This window comes from Trachemys scripta, chromosome 3 (assembly GCF_013100865.1).
Source record: "Trachemys scripta elegans isolate TJP31775 chromosome 3, CAS_Tse_1.0, whole genome shotgun sequence".
NCBI classification, from domain to species: domain Eukaryota; kingdom Metazoa; phylum Chordata; order Testudines; family Emydidae; genus Trachemys; species Trachemys scripta.
The window spans coordinates 90,567,882-90,589,487 of record NC_048300.1 but is presented as its reverse complement, the minus strand read 5'-3'; the positions used below and the strand labels follow the sequence as shown (position 1 = coordinate 90,589,487).

Genomic DNA, 21,606 nt, shown 5'->3' with positions numbered 1-21,606 from the left:
TGGTTAACTATGAATGGCTTGAGGCTTTTAAAGCAAGTAAATGGCGTTGGAGTATGGATGTCCAATTTGTTCAGGGGAGAGGGATGGATTATATTTTTAATTATGGTCCATCAGTCATGACTACAAAATTATGATTACATACTGACCTAAGTCCACAGCAAACCTCTGATAAGCTGTGTTTTGTTGGATCACTACTGACAATGGGATGTGTGTGCAAATACAGAGGATGGAATACAGTCTACTTCTAGTTATTAAAGTTACTATTGAATTTAGTATCACTCAGGGAAGCATGATCCACTGTATATGCAGTTACTTGATTAAATTGCATAACTGCATGCTCAAATGCATTCAATTGCATGCCTAAATTATTTGAAATTCAACTATTTTTTTAAGGGGCTGTAACTAGATGCTTTACTCAGTGCTTGGAGGTACGTCCTCCTGGCTGCTCTGGGGATTAGCTTTTTCAGCCTGATGCCCACTTCTTGTAGTTCCTCTCTTGCTCCTTAGGAGCTGTCTTGCCTCGTCTTCATGGGTTTAGCCCTCCAGCCAAGTCACAGTAGTCCTCCTCTTACAGTGTACTATCAGCGTCTTCCTCACTGTCCCATGTGGTCCTTAAGTCGTCTGTCCTTGCTGGGCCACTCCCTCTGTGGGTAGAATGCATGGTCCCAGACAGCCTCCAAGTTCTCTGCCCAGATTGTGCCACTCACTCAGTGGTTGGTAAGTGAACCCAGGCCTGCCCTCTACTCAGGGTTCTGATTCACGGCTCTGTATCCAGCAGCAAGGGTCTGAACAACCACAAACCTTCCTGCCACTCCCCTGGACTAGTTTCTACCTTGCCTATCCCAGGCTCACATTCTCCAGTCTTCTAGCCAAGCCCCTCTTTTTGGTTCGAAATCCCTTTCTCTCTCTCCTCCCAGAGAAAGTGACTTTCTGCTACCAGCTCCCTCACTTTATTGATGCGCTGCCTGCTCCTGTACAAGTGAGCTTCCCTTGATTAGGGTTTTCCTCTCAGCCTAAATGTCTCTCTCTCCCCTCCTGCCTCCCCTTTGCAGCCTAATAGGTTAATTGGTCTATCTGGCCTATGTTAACCCCTTCAGGGTGAGTATGGAATGCACAAAGGCATAAATTTTCAACGTTAACTTCCCATTGAGATAGGTGAATTCTTTACTTTCTTCTTACAAAGCTCTTGCCTTTTTTTTCCCCCTCCAGTTGTACTCGCTAAATGAATACAAACCACCTATTTCTAAGGCTAAAATGACACAGATCACCAAGGCAGCAATCAAGGCTATAAAGGTAAGGAATTGACTGTTTTTTACTTCTCTTCAGTACTGCTATTTTTACTTTTTAAATAACCTGATAAAATGCAGAATTTGCTAATAACTTTTTTCATTCTGTATGTCTTCTCCAAGTTATGGGCAGGTATCAGGGCCGGCTCCAGGCACCAGCCGAGCAAGCTGGTGCTTGGGGCAGCAGATTGAATGAGGCGGCATTCCGCCCAATCCTAGGGCAGCCGGCCGCTGTTTTGTTGTTGTTCTGCTCCGGCTGCCCAGTATGGGGTAGCGGCGTGGAGGACAGGAGCGCCCTGCAGCAAGCCCGGCAGGGCAGTCCTCATCCATCCTCCCCGCCGACCGGAGCACCCGGCTGTAGCCCTGGCCGCCCCCCTTCTTTCTCTCTCCTGTCCGCTCCCTTCCCCTCCTCCTTCCTTCCCCCCCCTCCCCCCCCCGCTAGCCGGTCCCCCTGCACCTGTGCTCCGGCCACGCCGCAGGTTTTTTTTTTTGCTTTCCCATTCTGGCCGCTCCCCCTCCCCCCTTTTTTTTTTTGGCTTGGGGCAGCCAAAAAGCCAGAGCTGGCCCTGGCTGGTATGATAAGTAATGGGGTTTTACAGGTTTAGCTGACGGCCTTGTTTTGGCTTAACATTTTTTGCTACTGGTGGCGATGTGTGAGAAAGAAAGACCTTAGGTTGACTCTTAGGGCAGGTCTACACTACGGGGCTAAGTCGACCTAAGTTATGCAACTCCAGCTACATGAATAACGTAGCTGGAGTCGACGTACCTTAGTTTGATTTATTGTGGTATGTACACCGTGCTGGGTTGACTTACTTTATGCTTCTCAATCCGGTGGAGTACCAGAGTTGACAGGAGAGTATCGGTGGTCAATTTAGTGGGGCTTCACTAGACCCACTAAATTGACCCATGGTGGATCGATCGTTGCAGTGTCAATCCACGGTAAGTGGAGACAAGCCCTTAGAGCCTAACATGAGTGTACAGGTCTAGAAGTTAAAGATTTTTTTCTACTTTTTAACTGCAAATTTGTGAAATACAATAAAGATCAAAACCTACAAAGCCACCTTTATATTGTCAGAATAGAAGCACAGATGCAGGAACTGGGGATGCTGCTGCACCCCCTGGCTTGAAGTGGTTTCCATTATATACAAAGTTTACAGTTTGGTTCAATGGGTTTCAGCACCTCCACTATACAAACTGTTCCAGCACCTCTGAATAGAAGTGCACTTTAAGGATGTGTAATAGTCACAATTATACCCTCTTTTTCATAGTCACAGAATTCTAAAATACTTTTTGGGGTGGCACAGTATTCAGCATTTGTGGGGTTTTATTTTCATGTTGATTGAATACAAATTATAGAACTGTTAGTATATGAGTAAGATTTTACATCCTTAAATGGAAAAAAAAAATTAGAAAACAGCATTGAAAAATGGAGGAAAAGATGCATGTTATGCAGTTGGAAGAAAGAAAAATTGGAGAAAAAATATGAGAGAGAGAGTATAAAAAAGCAAGGGGGACATTATTTTAAGCCTTGGCAACTGAATTTTTACTCTGAGTATTCAGAGGTGATTTGGTGTCAGGGAAATTAGTGACACCTGGACTAGGGAGGCAGTCAGAGGGAGGTAGTGGCATGACAGCAGGGGAATGGAATGAACAGCTGGAGATTGAGGAAGAAGCAAGAACTCTATGTAACGTATGGTTTGCAGTGTACCGGAAATGCTGCAAATTTTGACCAAACAGCAGTTTGTGTGATGCAACACTTAATAGCTGCTAAACTAAGTGGTTAGTAATAATAATACTTGAGGGACCAGGTGAGTTAGGTAACATCTTTTATTGGACCAACTTCTATTGGTGAGAGAGACAGGCTTTCAAGTACCGTATATACTCGTGTATAAGCCGAATTTTTTAGTAAAAAGGAAGCACCAGAGAAGGGGGTCGGCTTATGAACTGGTATAGAGAGGGAGAGGTGGGGCACAGCCCCACTCCCCAACAGAGGGAGCAAGGAGAGGCAGCACAGCCAGCAGAGACAGAAGGGAAGAGGCGGAGCCAGAGTCTCTCCGCTTGTGGCCACACTGCTCTCCTCCCAAAGCAGCTGCAGCTCCGGGGCTGGCAGGCTGCAGCTCTGGCCACGCCGCCCGGCCCCCTGGAGCAGGCTGTGGCTGCACCGCCCGGCCCGCCGGAGCAGGCTGCGGCCGCGCCGCCCGGTCTTGCCCACTGGAGCAGGCCCAGCCTGCCGGAGCAGCTCCAGCCGGGTCAGAGACATCTTCCCCAGCCCACCCCAGATAAGGTGGGATGGGGAGAGTGTGGGGGTCCTGGGCTAGGGGTGGGGTCATGTGGGGAGTGGTCATAGGGGTTACTCCCCTGACTCCCAGCTTCTCTCCCCCCCCCCCCCCCCCCAAATTTACTGGGCCCGTCAGGGTTAGCAGCTGGCATGCCGGGACACTTTGTTTACTTAGGTTTACCTCTGTGCCTGTGGACGCTCGAGGTAAACAAACCATCTCGGCCCACCAGCGGCTTATCCTGATGGTCCAGGAGCCAAAGTTTGCTGACCCCTGAATTATAGGGTTGGCTTATGAATGGGTTATAAAAAAATTTCCATTTTTACTTGGGGGGGGGTGTCGGCTTTTAAATGAACCAGCTTATGATCGAGTATATACGGTACTTACACAGAGCTCTTCTTCAGGTCTGGGAAATATGACTTTTCTCTGAGTGCGTTTCCTACACCTGAAGAAGAGCATGTAATTAATGCTAAATGATATAATAAAAAGTAATGTTATAATTAAAAAACAGCACAACAGCAACAACCCACTGTCGGTGTTTGTGTTATACCACATGGAAATCCATATTTTGTAATGAACTTAGAACTCTTTTATAACTCTAAGTATGAGCAAAGGGGGAACCTCTGTCACACACTGTGCATTACAGAGTTCTTGGTTGCTCTGGGCTGCAGAGCTGCCTGTGTACAAAAGTCAGGAGGCAGCCATAAATTAAAGAAGCTGCCGCCTTTCACACACACCCCCCCCCCCCCCCCCCCGAACTGTTCATTCTGGATTGCAACCCCTGGAGGTGTAACAGAAAACTGACCACGAGTTTCCGAATTTGCTATACGATTTGGATAGAAATGTTCACTGGTACAGTATAGGATGTTCCAAGAAGTGCAATGAACTAGGGCAACTTTTTCTGAATAACTTATTTTGAAGAAAATGGAGACTTGATAAGATCCTCCTTTACTCATTTTCTCTTTTAGATTGGGAAATGCAAATTTTAAAGTTTTGGAAAAAAATATAGATCAATGGTGTGATATTAGTATGTTGAATTATATGCAATAGGTCTAAGTTTTCCTTTAGCTCCTTACAACAAAATAACAGTAGCTTTTCAGGAATTTTGCCTTTCTCCTACTTCTGTAGAAATAAACATCCAGGGTAGAAATTAAAGTCAAGTTGACAGAACTGTAAGTTCAAATAATATTGGAGGTCAGATATGTGTAAGCATTTTTGTTGGTTCCCTACTCTAAAAATATCCCTTATTTTTTAGTTCTACAAACATGTTGTACAGAGTGTTGAGAAATTCATTCAAAAGGTATGTAACTTGAACATATTGTATTAACATACAGATATAAACTAGGACTTAATATTCTACTATTTGAAATGTAAATGAGAAGAGATGTTTTTTGTGGTGTGTGTGTGTGTGTATATATATATATATATACACACATACACAGATAAATATTTTGTGTGCATATAAAATTCAGTGGAATATCAGTCATGCAATAATTCCGGATAAATAAGATAGTCCTCTTGACTGGAAAATAAGTTCATTGTTCTGAGTTGACAGTATATGTAAGATAAATTGTTGCCTGAATGAGTACAGAGATAAGATTATTAAAGTACACCTCTACCTCGATATAACGCTGTCCTCGGGAGCCAAAAAATCTTACTGCGTTATAGGTGAAACCGCATTATATTGAACTTGCTTTGATCCACTGGAGTGCGCAGCCCCGCCCCCCCGGAGCACTGCTTTACCGCGTTATATCCGAATTCATGTTATATCGAGGTAGTGGTGTATTACTATTGTGTTTTAAACCAGTTATCTTCAGAATTGGGATTAATTCTGTTTGTGTGTTTATGTAGCGTTAAAGGAATGCTGTCAACTTGAAAACTGTCAGTTTAAACAAAAAAGAGTTTCATGTATTACAGCTTACCTTCATTTCCTGCTAAATATTTTCCATAGATTTTAAAGTTTAGAAGGGGACAACTGTCATCATGTAGTTTGGCTTGCATAACACAGGCCATAGAACTTCAGTCAGTGATTCCTGCATTGAACTCAGTAATTTGTGTTTGAACTAGAGCTTTTAGAAAGACATACAATCTTGATTTAAAGATTCCAAGTGCTGGAGAATTTACTAGATCAGTTGGCAAACTTTTCCAATGGTTAATTACCCTACCGTTCAAAATTTGCATCTTAGTCCCATGTTGAATTTTTCTGTATTCAGGTTTCTGTTGTTGGATCTTGTTATGCCTTTGTCTAAATCATGAGAACTTTGTAGTATAAGGTATCTTCTGCCTAGATAGATATGCATTGTGATCAAATTACCTCTTAACCTTCTCTAATTATAAGGCATGTTTTCCAGACCACAAGTCATTCTTGTGGACTATACTAAATTTAACAATGGTACTCTCAGTGCAGAATTAGAGCGTCATTTGGGGAGTTAGTGTAGTATAGCTATCGGGCTTTAAATTCAAACTCCACCTTATTCTGCACTCACGTCCTCATGTAAACACTCCCTTAGATGTATAAGACCTTACATTGGCTGTATTAAAATGTTTTTTTTTTCATTGCGTTCAGTTTACAAAGCAATCCAGCTCTCTCCTTGTATCAGTGATGTGTCCTTGTCATTCCTTACTACCCTAACTTCTGTGTCATTTGCAGACTTTATCAGTGCTGATTTTATATTTTCTTCCAGATCATTAATAGGTTATTGAATAACATTGCACTGAAAACCACCACCTCCAGGATTCCAATTGAAATAACTCCCTTGATGATTCTCCATTAACAATTGCATTTTGAGTTCCATCTCTGTTTTTAATTAATTTCTTATGTACCATAGTGATTTTGCATAGTGCTAAATTTAAAATCCGAATTACTAAGTCATACATCTTATAGAAGTCTAAAGAATATCACCTCTGCAGTTACCAGATGTGTAGTCTTATCAATGCATTATATTAAATTCATTTGAGGAGACCTATTTTGATTAAAGTCATCAGCCATTCCATTATTTTGCCTGAAATCCATGTCAGGCTAATTGTCCTATATTTACCCAGGAGATTCCCATTTACCTTTATTTAAATAGTGGCACAACTTTAGCTTTCTTCCAGTTCACTGACTCTTCTTCACTTTTCCAAGATTTAATAAAAATGTACTCAAATGTTCCAAAAGCTGCTCAGCCAACTCTTTTAAAATTCTTGGATGCAAGTTACCCAGACCTGATAACTTTAAAAAAAAAAAAAAAAAAAAAAAAAAAAAGGGCAATTTTTAGTTGATGCTGTTTAGCATCCTCCTTAGTTACCGTTTGAAAATACTCTTTTCTCATTTTATTACATGAATTATTAGTAGTAGTAATTTATTTGTGGCAGCAGCCACTATATGCCCGTCACTGTCCAAACATAAGGGTGGTTTCTCCTCCAGGGAACTCAGTCTCTAAGGAATGTAATAGATACACTGTCCAGCTTTATTTCAAATACATAAATATTTATTGAACACTTCTGCCTCTACTGCATCATTATTGGAAAATTTTACACTCTTCATCTAGTAATGGGCATATACCATTTCTAGGACTCCTTTTGTTCCTGATATATTTAAAAATGCCTTCTTATTGTCCTTAACCCTATTGGTCATAGGTATTTTTTGGATACCTTCGTTTCCTTTACTAATCGCTTGCATTTCTTAATTTCTAATTCACTGTTACGAGTAAAATTTATTTTAGAGGTTTGCAGCAATAATTTTATTCAGTTAAAATGTTTACTTTCTTGTTCATTTATAAAAGAGATGGAGTTGGTTTTAAACATGGTGGTTGTTCAGTGTGGCGATTAATATACAGATAAGAAACAGAACCGGAAGGTGAGAAGCAACAGAGACTAGGATTGAGTGTGGGCAATAGGACTTAAGTTTCATTTTACTCACATCAGAACAACTGATATACAGCCTCAGACTGGTAAACATAATACACCAATGTGCACACATGCCAATTTCAAATCTGTAATTCTTATAAAGTAATGAATAATAAAAAAAAAATTGGAAGTTTTCGTAAACATTACAGAAAAACTTCTCATAGCCATAGTTAAGTGTGACACTAAATGTCACTTGATTACACACAGTAATATAAAACCACAAACAGAACGATGCACAGTATAATTTATGAAAGCGATACTAACCTTGTATTAAGTGCAGAAACATGTACTTATCCGTAAACGTAGTTGGAAGTTAAGGATGCCTGATGGTTGTTCAGGATAAGGGTGAAAATATGTGGGATCTAGGTAATGGAAGAGAGGTAGTTGAGGTGAGAAGTGGGAATTAAAGGATGCAGTATACATTGGATGTTTGGATGACTTTTATCTTATTCCCTTGCTTTTTATGATTTGCATTGGTGATAGGTACAATTTATGCACCTGAATGTTAAGCTGGTGATATTTTAATGGGAATATTTTGAAATACGCATGGTAACACTTCTTTGAATGATAGCACATGTGCATTCCATTTCAATTGTGCGCACACACCCAGTGAACTATTGCTGGAGAATTTTACCTTAGCAGTACCCATCAAGGCAGCGTATGTGCCCTCTGCTGCCTCATACTGCTGTGCGATGGTGTATAGGGCATAGCCTCCCCTCTGACCCCTTCTTTGTTCCTTCTTACCGCCCACAATGGTTGTTGGAACAGTCTTCCTTGCTTCTGCAAGTTCTTTGAGTAGATACAGATGTGTATTCCACTTAGGTGTATGCGCGCCCAGCACACCGGAGCTGGAAATTTTGCCAAGCAGTACACACAGAGAGGCGGCACTCCCCCATCGTGGCTGTGGCCCCTCTGCTGGCTATGTGAGGCAGTGTCACACAAATCCCTCTTCAATTCCGTCTTGCTGCCCATGGTTGGAGTCAGAGATCTGTGTGGTTGTCGCCTCACAAATAGTCTGTTTAGTTCTTGTTGTATGTAGTTAGTAGTTAATGTTAGTGTTAGTTGTAGGGCTGTCAAGCTATTAAAAAAATTAATTGTGCAATTTAATCGCACTGTTAAACAATAATAGAATACCATTTATTTAAATATTTTTGCATGTTTTCTACATTTTCAAATACATTTATTTCAATTACAACACAGTACAAAGTGTACAGTGGTCACTTTATATTTATTTTTATTACAAATATTTGCACTGTAAAAAAAATGAAATAGTATTTTTCAATTTACCTACTACAAATACTGTAGTGCAGTTCTTTATCATGAAATTTGAACTTACAAATGTCGAATTATGTACCAAAAGAACCTGCATTCAAAAATAAAATAATGTAAAACTTTAGAGCCTACAAGTCCACTCAGTCCTACTTCTTGTTCAGCCAATCGCTCAGGCAAACAAGTTTGTTTACATTTGCAGGAGATAACGCTATCCGCTTCTTGTTTACAAGGTCACCTAAAAGTGAGAACAGACATATGCATGCCATTGTTGTAGCTGGGGTCGCAAGATATTTATGTGCGAGATGTGCTAAAGATTCATATGTCCCTTCATGCTTCAACCATCATTCCAGAGGACATGCGTCCATGCTGATGATGGATTCTGCTAGATAACGATCCAAAGTAGTGTGGACTGACAGGTTCATTTTAATTATCTGAGTCAGATGCCACCAACAGAAGGTTGATTTTCTTTTTTTGGTGGTTCGGGTTCTGTAGTTTCTGCGTCAGAGTGTTGCTCTTTTAAGACTTCAGAAAGCATGCTCCACACCCTGTCCCTCTCGTATTTTTGAAGGCTTAAGATTGAAGATTCTTAAACCTTCGGTCTAGTGTTGCAGCTATCTTTAGAAATCTGATATAGGAACCTTCTTTGTGTTTTGTCATATCTGCAGTGAAAGTGCTGTTAAATCAAACAATATATGCTGGGTCGTCATCCGAGACTACCATAACACAAAATATATGGCAGAATGCGGGTAAAACCATGGAGCAGGAGACATAAAATTCTCCTCCAGGGAGTTCAGTCACTGATTTTAATTAATGCAATTTTTTTAACTAACATCATCAGCATGGAAGCATGTCCTCTGGAATGCTGGTCGAAGAATGAAGCGGCATACGAATGTTTAGCATATCTGACACGTAAATACCTTGCAGTGCCGGCTACAAAAGTGCCATGCAAACGCCTGTTCTCACTTTCAGGTGACATTGTAAAAAAGCAGGCAGCTGTATTTCCCGTAAATGTAAACAAACTTGTTTCTCTTAACGATTGGCTGCACAAGAAGTAGGACTGAATGGAGTTGTAAGCTCTAAAGTTTTACATTGTTTTGTTTTTGAATGCAGTTATATAACAAAAAAAATCTACATTTGTATGTTGCACTTTCACTATAAAGAGATTGCACAACAGTGCTAGTGTGAGGTGAATTAAAAATACTATTGAATTTGTCTGCCATTTTTACAGTGCAGATATTTGGAATCAAAAGTAATATAAAGTGTGCATTGTACACTATGTATTCTGTGTTGTAATTGAAATCAATAAATTTGAAAATGTAGAAAAACATCCAAAAATATTTTAATAAATTTCAATTGGTATTCTGTTGTTTAACGGTGCAATTAAAACGGCAATTAATTGCGATTAATTTTTTTAATCACGATTAATTTTTTTTAATTAATCGCATGAGTTAATTGTGATTAATTGACAGCCCTAGTTAGTTGTAGTGGTTTGTTCCCCCGGTGGTTCCCTCACTGGGGTTTAAGCATTGTCCTCCGTGAGGAAAAGCAATCCCTATATGCTGAACCTGCTTTGTCTTAGTGAGAGCCACCTCAAAAAGCATTGTTCGATCTGCAGATTGTTCAAGAAAAGAACTCTGGTGGTTCAGGACCTTCACCTTAAGTAGCACCTGCTTGAACAGGCCATGTGGTTTGGTCTGGTACCGAGGCCCTTATCACGTCGAAGATCATGCTTGGGGTCTCTCAGGAATCGTATCACTCCTCCCCTTCTCGTTAGCAGGTTCCATTGGTGTATGAGGAGGAAGAACCAGAACCAGTTCTGACAGGAGCTTCCTCATCATCCCCAGACAAAGCTGTCACCCTTTGTCGTCATCTTTGCTGGATGACTACCACCAATATAAGGGGCTGTTGCAGGGGGTTGCTGTTGATTTATAAATCTCGCTAGAGGAAGTCCAGGACCCTTAGCATCGATTCCTGAGCATTTTACAACCACAGGCACTGGTCAGGGTGGCCCTCCCAATCACCTAGGCCATATTAGAACCAGTCAGAGTAGTTTGTGTCCCTATGCCAAAAAAGAGCCGAAAGATGCTATTTTGTGCTGGCCAAGGGTGTAGACTTCTTGTTTTCCCATCCTGCCCCTAATTAGTTAGTGATACAAGTGGCTACGGAGAGAGCTTGGTCGCACTACTAAAAATCTACTGTGGCAGGTATCAGAGACTGGACCTCCTGGGTAGGAAGGTTTTCTCCTCTGCAGACCTCAAATTTCGTTTTGCTAATTACCAGGCCTTTATTTTAATCATTTTAACATCTGTGCTAGGCTTGTGACATTTAAAGATAAACTACCTATGGAAGACTTGTTCCAGTACTCTCTGGATGAGGGGAGTTTGGTAGCAAAGGTGTCTCTCCAGCTGCGGTAGATACCGCAGATACAGCATCCAGATCTTTAGCCACAGGACTGGACATGCGAAGGGGCTTGTGGCTTCAATCATTGGGCTTCCATAGAGAGGTCCAAAATACTATTCAAGACCTCCCGTTTGACGAGTCCAACCTTTTTAATGAAAAGACAGATGAGTCTCTCTATTCTCTAGAGGACTCGAGATGCACCCTGCAATCCCTGGGAATTTACACTCCAGTCCCATTCCCCTTTATGCTTCTTAAGACTAAATATGCCAAGTTTTTTTTAACTGTTCTTCATAGATCGGGTTTTCTAAACCTTTAATCGTTTTTGTTGCTCTTCTCTGGATATACCCACGTATTTCCTAAAGTGTGGTGCCAAATTTGGACACAGTACTCCAGCTGATGCCTCACTTGTATAAAGTAGAGCAGGACAGTTACCTCCTGACTCTTTGGACTTGTCTACACTTAAAATGCTGCAGCGGCACTGCTTCAGTGAAGACACTGCCTATGCTGATGGGAGGGCTTTTTCTGTCAGCGTAGGTAATCTACCTCCCCAAAAGGCAGTAGCTAGGTCGATAGGAGAATTCTCCCATCAATTTAGCACTTTCTACACCAGGAGTTAGGTCAGTGTAATTGCATTATTCAGAGGTGTAGATTTTTCAGCCCCCCGAGCAACGTAGTTATACCATCTAATTTCCTAGTGTAGACGAGCCCTTGTTTACAACACTCCTGTGAATACATCCCAGAATGATGACATCCTTTTTTGCGACTGCATCACATTATTGACTCATTCAATTTGTGATCCTCTATAACCCTCCAGATCCTTTTTAGCAGTGCTGCCACTTAGCTAGTTATCCCCCATTCTGTAGTAGTGCATTTAATTTTTATTTCCTAAGTGTAGTCCTTTGTGGTTGTCTTTACTGAATTTCATCTTGTTGATTTCAGACCAATTCTCTCAGTTTATGAAGGTCATTATGAATTCTATTCCTGTTCCCCAAAGTGCTTGCAACCCCTCCCAGCTTGCTGTCATCTGCAGACTTTATAAGCTTACGCTCCATTCCATTATCCAAGTCATTAATGAAAATATTGAATAGTACCAGACCCAGGACTGACCCCAGCGGGATTCCACTACATATATCCTCCCAATTTGATAGCAAACCATGGATAACTACTATTTCAGTTCAGTTGTGCACCCATCTTATAGGAATTTCATCTAGATCATGTTTTCCTACTTTGCTTATGAGAATGTTATGTGGGACTGTGTCAAAAGCCTTACTAAAATCAAGATACATCACTTCTCCTGCTTCCTCCCCTATCCACTAGGCTAGTAACCCTGTCAGAGAAGGAAATTAGGTTGGTTTGGCATGATTTGTTCTTGACAAATACATGCTGGTTATTCATTGTAACCCTATTATTTTCCAGGTGTTTACAAATTAATTATTTAATAATTTGTTCCAGTATCTTTTCAGGTGTTGAAGTTAGGCTGATGGATTTATAATTCCCTGGGTCCTCTCTGTTCCCCCTTTAAAAGATAGGTACTTTGATTGCCCTTTTTCCAATTTTCTGGGACCTCACCAGCGCTTCTTGAGTTCTCAAAGATAATTGCTCACGGTTCTGAGATGACTTCAACTAGTCCCTTAAGTACCCACGGATGAATTTCACTCACTTAAATACATCTAATCTACCAAAATATTCTTTAACCTGTTCCTTCCATTTTTTGGCTTGTGGTCCTTCCCCCTTGTTAATTAATTGTGTTGAGTATCTGGTCACTATTAATCTTTTTTAGTGAAGATTGAAGAAAAATAGGCATTCCATACATCTCAGCTTTCTTGATGTCATCAGTTTAGTGCTCTTTCCCCACTAACTATACCTAGACTTTCCTTCTTCTTTCTCATGCTCCTAATATACTTATAGAACCTGTTCTTATTGCTTTTTATGTCCCTTGCTAGGTGTAGCTCATTTCGTGCCTTAGCCTTTCTGATTTCGTCCCTGTATGCTTGTGCGTGCTGTTCTTTTGTACTCCTCCTTAGCAATTCGTCCATGTTTCTATTTTTTGTAGGATTCCATTTTGTTTTTCAGGTCACTAAGAGCTCATGATGAAGCCATGTTGACTTATTACTCTTCCTATCTTTCTGTCGCATTGAGATAGTTTGCCTTTAATATTGTCTCCTTGAGAAACTGCCAGCTCTCCTGAACTCCTTTATCCCTTAGATAATTAGTGCAAATGAGAAACCAGGTAAGAGAGAATGCTGGAAGACTTAGAGTTGAGACTAGGCAGCATATTAGACACATGAGTTTACAACGTGCTGTAAATATGTTTATGGACTGCATGAGCCAGGAAGGCAACAGTACCTATCCATGCAGCTTCTGTGCAAACACTCCTGAAATATTGCTCATGGGCATCGTGTTGCTGACAGAGTAGAGGGATTCCAGAGAATAACAACAAAAGTGATAGGAGGCTGCAGGGGTTGAGATATAAGGAAAGATTAGAAAATCTAAATACGCAGAGCTGGTTTAAGCAATGACTGAAAAAACCCCCAAAGATCTTGGTATTCACGATAAATATTCAAGGGTGTAAACACAAAGGAGAGGAAGGAATTTTATGATGTTATATATTGGGTTATAAATGGGATAAAATGAACGGAAAAAATAAGGTAAATATCCAGAAAAAGTCTTGATAATGAGTACTGTTAGATTGTGGACCACTTTACCTGGGAAAATGGTGGGATCAGCAATAACTTGGGACTTTTAAAACTGGACTGTCCAAATTGCTAGGAAATGTATTGTAGAGATACAGACTAGAAGATGTTTTCTGTCTCTTATTTCTGTCACTCTAATGATAGGAAAGTTGCACTATTGTGTTTAAGATTCTAATCGCAACCAATACAAAATATATTTGAGAATATTTTATGAACTGTCTTAGGTTTCATTTATTTCTTAGGCTTGGTCTGCACACATAGTTGCACAAGTTTAAAGTTGTGTATTTAAACTGATTTAGCTAAAGAAGCATAAATACCTGTGAGACTCTCTTAAATCAAGTTAAAACCTGGTTCGTGTTGTTTTAGGTTGTATCAATAAATGTACAGATGCAAGATGCACTGATATAAGAGTGGCTGCACAAAGGTTTTCACCAGTTTAACTAAATATGTCTTTAAATTGATTTTAGTTACAGTGGTTCAGCTTTGTGCATTCACAAGACCTTGGGAGTAATTTCTCCTGTGTAAAGTTGCCTTTGTAACTAGGGTTGTATTTTGTGCATCAGTGATCTTATAGGTACTATACCATTTGTATATAATATACCGTATATACTCATTCATTAGCCCATTCGTTTATAAGCCGACCCCCAAAAATGGATAGGTAAAAATAGCAAAAACGGTATGACCCTTTCATAAGTCGACCTTCTATTTCAGGGTTGGGAAACTTTGGATCCTGGCCCGTCAGGGTTAGCCGCTGGCGGATCAGGACGTTTTGTTTACTTGGAGCGTTCGCAGGTATGGAGCTCCTCAGCTCCCTGTGGCCGCGGTTCACCGGTAAGTGGTGCCACATCCCGCAGCTCCCATTGGCTGGGAACGGCGAACCGTGGCCACAGGGAGCTGAGGGGCTCCATGCCTGCAGATGCTCCAGGTAAACAAAATGACAATGTATTAGATATTCAATTCAATGATTCCATAAAGCAGGGGTCGGCAACCTTTCAGAAGTGGTGTTCCAAGTCTTCATTTATTCGCGGTAATTTAAGGTTTCGCGTGCCAGTAATACATTTTACATTTACAGGGGCCGGTGGCTGGGACCCCAGACTGGCAGCGGGCTGAGCGGCTCAGCCCACTGCCAGTTTGGGGTTCCGTCCGCCGGCCCCTGCCAGCAGGGGCTTTGGCAGCAGCGTGCCAGAGTAAATCAGCTTGTATGCCGCCTTTGGCATGCATGCCATAGATTGCCAACCCTTGCCATGGAGTTTAAAATCATCAGATTTTGATGTAGACCCATTTATAAGCCGACCCCTGCTCTTTGATGCGTCACTTTTTTACCAAAAATATTCGGCTTATGAACGGGTATACACTGTAAGTTTCAAATTTTCCCAAAGTTTTAAAATAGGTACAATCAGTGTCTTCTCAAGTAAACAAGCGTATGAGAGTTAAGGACAGAAATAGTTAATGATTTGCTATTTGAAATGAAGGTTTGTCATATTGCTTACAGGGACTTAAAATGAGCCAGTGTTTTGAGTGAGTTTTAAGAAAGAAAAAAATATATAGAAACTTAATAACACAGAGCCCCAACTCCCTTTGTTGAAATTCTTTCTGCCTTGTCATTAGTGCAGTGCTTTTTCTCTGACCAAGGTACAGTAGAATTACATTTCAAAACTATACGCTCTTCCTTGTTTTAGTTTAAAATTGCCATACTGATTATAAATCCAGTTTTTTGGAATGACGTGAAATTTGATATTCACCATAATTTATATAGGTAGTATGAGCTGAAAATTTGAATGAGGCTGTAATAATTGAGATGGCTTCAGATTTATCATGTATGTATACAGTGCAAACTTAGATATAAAATGTATTTTTAAAAAATAGTATATATATTTAAAGTCTTATTGTTATGATATTGATATCCACAGAACTTTGATTAATTACAAATTATTGTGCACCATCACAAGCATTTACTTGTATTGGTAAGTCAATTTATAAAATGTAAGGAGTGGAAAAAGCTAGTCATTTGAGATTTTGTTGATATTTTCTGTCCTTGGGCTCTTAACTGTATGATTTTTGTTCTTTTTCAATTATACATTAGTTTAAAACTATCTTCTTTGTGTAGTGCAAACCAGAATACAAGGTACCTGGTCTCTATGTCATTGACTCTATTGTGCGACAGTCCCGGCATCAGTTTGGGCAAGAGAAGGATGTGTTTGCTCCTAGATTCAGCAATAATATCATCAGCACTTTCCAGAATTTATACCGTTGTCCTGGGGATGACAAGGTATGTCTTGTTTCTTCTAAAACAATTTAGAATTTCATCTTTTCAAAGAAAATTAAAAAGATTTGATGACATTAGTGTTTTATTATAGCAGACCTAATTGTAACCCTTATAATTTCTTCTTAAGGCAATTAAAAAAAAATCTGAAAGCATATCTGGTCTGAGGGAGAACGGTATCCAATTAGATCCAGGGGCACTTCTACCTAGGGTGCTTGTGAAGAGAGACAATTGGTTGAAATGAGGTATCTATATGAGAAGAGAGAGCAAGATCTATGTAGAAGTGTACTGCAAAGGAATGTCCCCTCGCCTATTGTGAGGAAGTGGATGGGAAGTTTCTATAAGGTGTATGAGAGGAGGTGATTGGATATGTATTCTCAGGATGGGCCAACACATTTTGGTTCAGAATTGGAAAAGAGAGAAACAGCAATGCAGAACACTTTCCAAATTTATCATATCCATATCCATATATGAAAAAATTGTATTGGTAAAATTAGTATAGTCTTGAAATGCATAGAATTGTGAATTATATGAAATACCTTGGAAAGAAAATACAACTTTTATTTGTGGCGGAATCGTTATGCCGATTTTATGTTTGGCAGAGCTGAGGGGGAGATGGTAAAGTTGTTTTAAGCTACCTTTCCACTCCTTTGATTTAGTGAGGGACTGAACAATTCTAACTTTCACTGTATGGAACAGTTCTTTTGGGGCCGTTCCAGCGAGCCAGGGTCACTGCCAGAATGTCCCTACGCAGGTGGGAGGTAGGAAAAACTAACAGGAGGCACAGCTAGCTCTACCCCAGCTAAGGAATCTTCCACACTTATGTGGGTGTTTATTAAAAATACACTTTGTGTATGCTCAATAGAACGTTGACAAATCAAAAGCAGTTTTCCTGGGAACACACAAAAGCATTCAATGAAGGCTATTTCTGTACCAGATTCAACTTTCTATCTCCTGAAATTTCTGTGCTAGAGTTGTTCATGAGAAGGCTGTGAGAACATGGTTTGATAACATGGAAAATTACTCTTTTCCCCTCTTCCCTCGCTCCCAACTCTGTCACGTTTTTTAAAAGTTGTTAAATGTAGTTTTGTTCAAACTTTCAAAAAAATCACCTTTGGGCAGAGCTAAAAGACAGAAAATTTCAGCATATAATTGAAGGTTTTGGAGAGCTAAGAACAACTCAAAACAGATTTAGGATGAAAGCACCTTTTGTAAGCTTAAGTTGATTTAAAATGATCTAGTTAAATTGACATCACAATTCTCTGTATGAAATTGCTGAGACTATGATTTCATAGTTTCTTGCAGCATGCTAAAGGAAACTGACATATAAGTCCAAAGTTCATCTATATTACTGCAATACTGTATAATTATTGTAATTTGGTGCGAAAGCTCTTCCAGATTAATACTTTCAAATATACTACTTCATCAACAAAATTACATTTTAAAAATAGCCTCTAGCATGACTTACACACACAGTTTTGGGCTCCTTCTGCTTTCTCAGCAGCAGTAGGTAACTGTCATTATTCTGAGTTGTGCACATTTCAGTGGACACAAATGATTCTGGTGCTCAGAGGTAGATAAATTTGAGCCATGTTTAATATGTGCTTTTGTTAAAATGCTAGGACGGGAGGAAAGATTTCTAGTTTTTAAGTGTTGATAACTCTTAAATTATTCCCTTAAGATAATTTTCTAGTGTTATTCCCCAAGAATAAGAGTACAGAATTTGGAGAAGCCAAACTAATACTTTTCTAGTATGCTTCTAAATACGCAAGCCTTTCTACCTTCATAAATTGACAGTATCCAACATGATAGTCGTCATATAATTTTCTAGCCTTAATCCTTTTGTTGTCCTATTTTTCCTTTAGAGTAAAATTGTTAGAGTGCTAAATTTGTGGCAGAAGAATAATGTATTCAAGAGTGAAATTATTCAGCCTCTCCTGGATATGGCAGCAGGAATTCCTCCTCCAGTTGTGACTCCAGTCTTGCCCAGTACAACAGCTGCTATGAGCAACAATACTCCAGGTAAAGGAAAATGGGATATAAGTCTCTCAGTGAATTGGAAAGCTTGCTTCTACATTTGTAACAGAATTTTCTGTTCGGCTATCATCATTTGTCAACTTGACATGCTTGAAATTGGACCAAAATTTTCACTAGCCTCCAGGCAAGTATTAAAACTAAATTGAATGGTTTGAAGGGCAAAATTTGATCTACTAATAACTAACCAGGATGTAGATCAGGGAAGTACCATAAATAGAAAGTGACCATGCCAGTTACATTTACTTCCCAACCACACATGCTTTCTTTATTTGTAATATGCAGTTTGTCCAAGGGTGCATTGATTTAAATCAGCGCAATTTAAATTACAGATTTAATCATGATTTAAATATCAAGTGATAAATCTTGATTTAAATAATCAATTTCAACTTTGTTTTGCATTTGTATTTTTAAGTTATTTTCCTAAAGAAGAGTTGATTCTCATTAAAATGTTGAATTGCAATATAATATAGACTTTACCCTAAAATTGGAATTTCTTTTTGCTAACCAGGAGGATACAGTGTATCTATACACATTTATTTAAGCATTTTATATAGCTTAACTTACATTTACTCAGATCCTTAGTTTTTATATTTTTTATTATATTAGAAAATATGAACAGTGCATTTTCTTGTTTACTGGATGATTCATTTTTGTGATTTGTGTCAACTCTATTTGGATGGAATTTGGAATTAAAAATGCACAAAAACAGCATTGTAATGTTTTTATTTCTTAAATAAAACCATCTTAAATGTGTTGGATACATAAGAAAAAAGTTCATCAAAATATGTTTTGCATTTAAAACAATTGATTTATAAATCAAAAGTAGTAGTATTTGTAGCTAGTGAGTTGAACTGATTGTTTCTGGTCATCATGTCCTCCAAGACTTCAGAACTAGCAGATCTCATCCTTTCATACCTAGTTTCTATTCATAGATTGGATTCAACTTCCATTCAGTTTCTTAACTTTGAATGAACTAGTCACTGAACTGCACTAGTTGAATAAACTGAAATGAAGAATATATTTTCTCTTCACCTGCAAAAAAGGCTTCTGCTGTCAAAATTTGGTTTAGCACTTCTACAAACTTTAGTTCCAGGTACTTAGCCAGTAAATTCCACTTCAGTAGTTGACTTTCAGTTTGGCAGCAAACCTGTACTGTTTAGTATTAATTTTGTAATTTGATTTAAATTATAATAGATTATTGTAAATTTAGATTTATCATAGGTTGTGATTTCAAATTTAATTTTAAATAGCTTTATTGAAAAAATATATTAAAATTTAAGAAATCCAATTTAAATAAAAAAATCCAATTTTTATTTTTTTCAACAAACTTCCACCCTGGTTTATCCAGTAAGAAATGGTTTTATGGTTTCAAATACAAATAATGGGTCAATGAAAAATCATGGGGGGGGGGGTAACCTCGTTTGATATTGGCGCCATAAATATGTGAGAATCTCTTATTGAGGATCATTGTCTTGCATTTACTTCAAGCAAAATTTGTATTTCTATTTGCTGTACATATGATCATACTCAACTGATAATCTAAGGAATTGCCCTGACATTGCCTCAGGGAGTTTGATTTCTTCTGTTTGTGTAGACTTAATCAGACTAATATACATGAAATAATTTAAATGTGCACTATTTATGTAGAAAATCCAAAATATAGATAAACGTATTTATACCCATTAGTTTGTGTGTGTGTGTGTGTGTTTGTGTGTGTATATATATGTATATAGTTTATTATGTGAACTAGATAAGCACTTTGCTTGAGCTTCATGTCTCTTTTGTGCATTTTTTTATATTCGTACTCTTTTTACTGCATTAAATTGCTGGTATCATCACTTATTACGGTACTAACACTTTATGAAATCTGATGTGGATTATTTTTTAAAACATTATTGCAGTATTTTGGATTTGGCATTGTTCAGCCCTTGCCTTCACTTCTGAGTTACAGGAAGGGAGGGGGTTTGCTCTGACATCTGGAGCAGAATTCATCAAAACTACAGCATGGAACTAATCAGCAAAATACCAGCCTGGGAATTCTTACCTTTTGACTCAGAAATATTTGTTCCCAAAGGAATTTGGATTGGAGAAAGACAAAACAGAGGAGATTCTTACGCCTGGAATCTGACCGCTGTGGGTGGAATTATGAGTAAAGTAGGCAGGCCCAACCTGGGGATGAGCTGGGAGAGTGCAGCAAGGTTGCAGGTTACTGGACATCTTTATTATAGTTACCTGTGGAGCAAGTGTATCTCTTCCCTAAAGTTTTATCTTGCAGCAGGCCAGGAGCTGCTTCCTTCTCTAGGGCCAACATCTCTCCAAAGCTAGAGTTGTTCACCTGTTTCCTCTTCTAGCAGTTGCTCTATTTGTATGAATATTTTAAAATTTATCATCTGTACGGTAGTCTACAATGAAGACTACTGAGTCTTTTGGGTAGCTGAATATTTGCCCGAGTGTGAAACCTACCTCTTCCGTGATGTCTACAGATCACTATCTTATGATATTGGTTTGGCCAATAGTGATATGTGATTTCTGCTTTTCTGTTTAACTCTTTTATTTTATTGCTGCCTTATCCCCTCAACCTACCCTCACCCCATTTGTCTGTTTTTGTTCACTTGCTGTGTCTTGTCTGAAATGTTGATTGTGAGCTCTCTTTCTTAAGTTGGGATTTTCTATTTTGTTACGTGTCTGCTCAGCACCTAGCAAAATGGGACTCTTGATCTTTGATAACACAAATAAGAGCATTTCTATGGAAAAAACATTTTTAACTACAGTTTTATAATTTATACTATGTCTTTAAAATGACTTAGCCCAAGGCAATTTGTAACATCAAAATTGACTGTGTTCCTCATCTTTCCTGATTACATCCATCTTGTAATGCTGCTAAGTTTAAAATAATATTAAGGATTGTTCATTGGTCCAATAGTATTTTGGAGCATGGTAGTGACTATTGAACATTTTCACCTGTATTTTCAAACATGGCCATCTCTGTAGTTACCAGAAGCCATTACCATCTGGTGACTAAAAATGAATTTGAAACCAGTTCAGATCTCCCTCAGTTCCCCTAAAACACAAGAGAAGTTCTCCATAATAGAGGAGACTCCCTCCAAATTTCAGATCACAATGAACACTACCATGTTTTGCCTTCAGTGGCATTCTTGTTGGCAGTCCCAGCAGACAGGCCAACAGTAGAATGTGTCATGAGACTCACTTACAGGTATTTCCACCAATTGAGGCACATTGGTGGGGAAGTTTGCATTACTCCTGCCATGCTGTGCTGTTCTGTGTATAAAGAAATTGATGGTTTTCATGGATGTCAATGTGGCACTTATCCAGAGCACTACATTTAGTACCAAAACTTTTTTTTTTAAATTACAAACCCATATTTCATTCCAGACATTTAAAAATCGCTACGTAGAAGTATAACCTTTGTGGCTTCTTACAGTTCAAAAATTGTTTTTATGCAGTTGGTCCATAATGTAAATAAATTGCCA

The 21,606-nt window shown here is 39.0% G+C and overlaps 1 protein-coding gene across 1 annotated transcript in view; it reads left to right on the top strand.

The window, feature by feature from the left end:
• Window positions 1-21,606, top strand: part of SCAF8 (SR-related CTD associated factor 8) — a gene marked incomplete in the record, with an annotated part of 87,224 nt that overhangs the window by 23,403 nt on the left and 42,215 nt on the right. Inside the window, 4 exon segments of the mRNA XM_034765349.1 lie at window positions 1,210-1,293; window positions 4,818-4,862; window positions 15,923-16,084; window positions 17,944-18,100. Coding sequence (XP_034621240.1) covers window positions 1,210-1,293; window positions 4,818-4,862; window positions 15,923-16,084; window positions 17,944-18,100 — 448 coding nt within the window.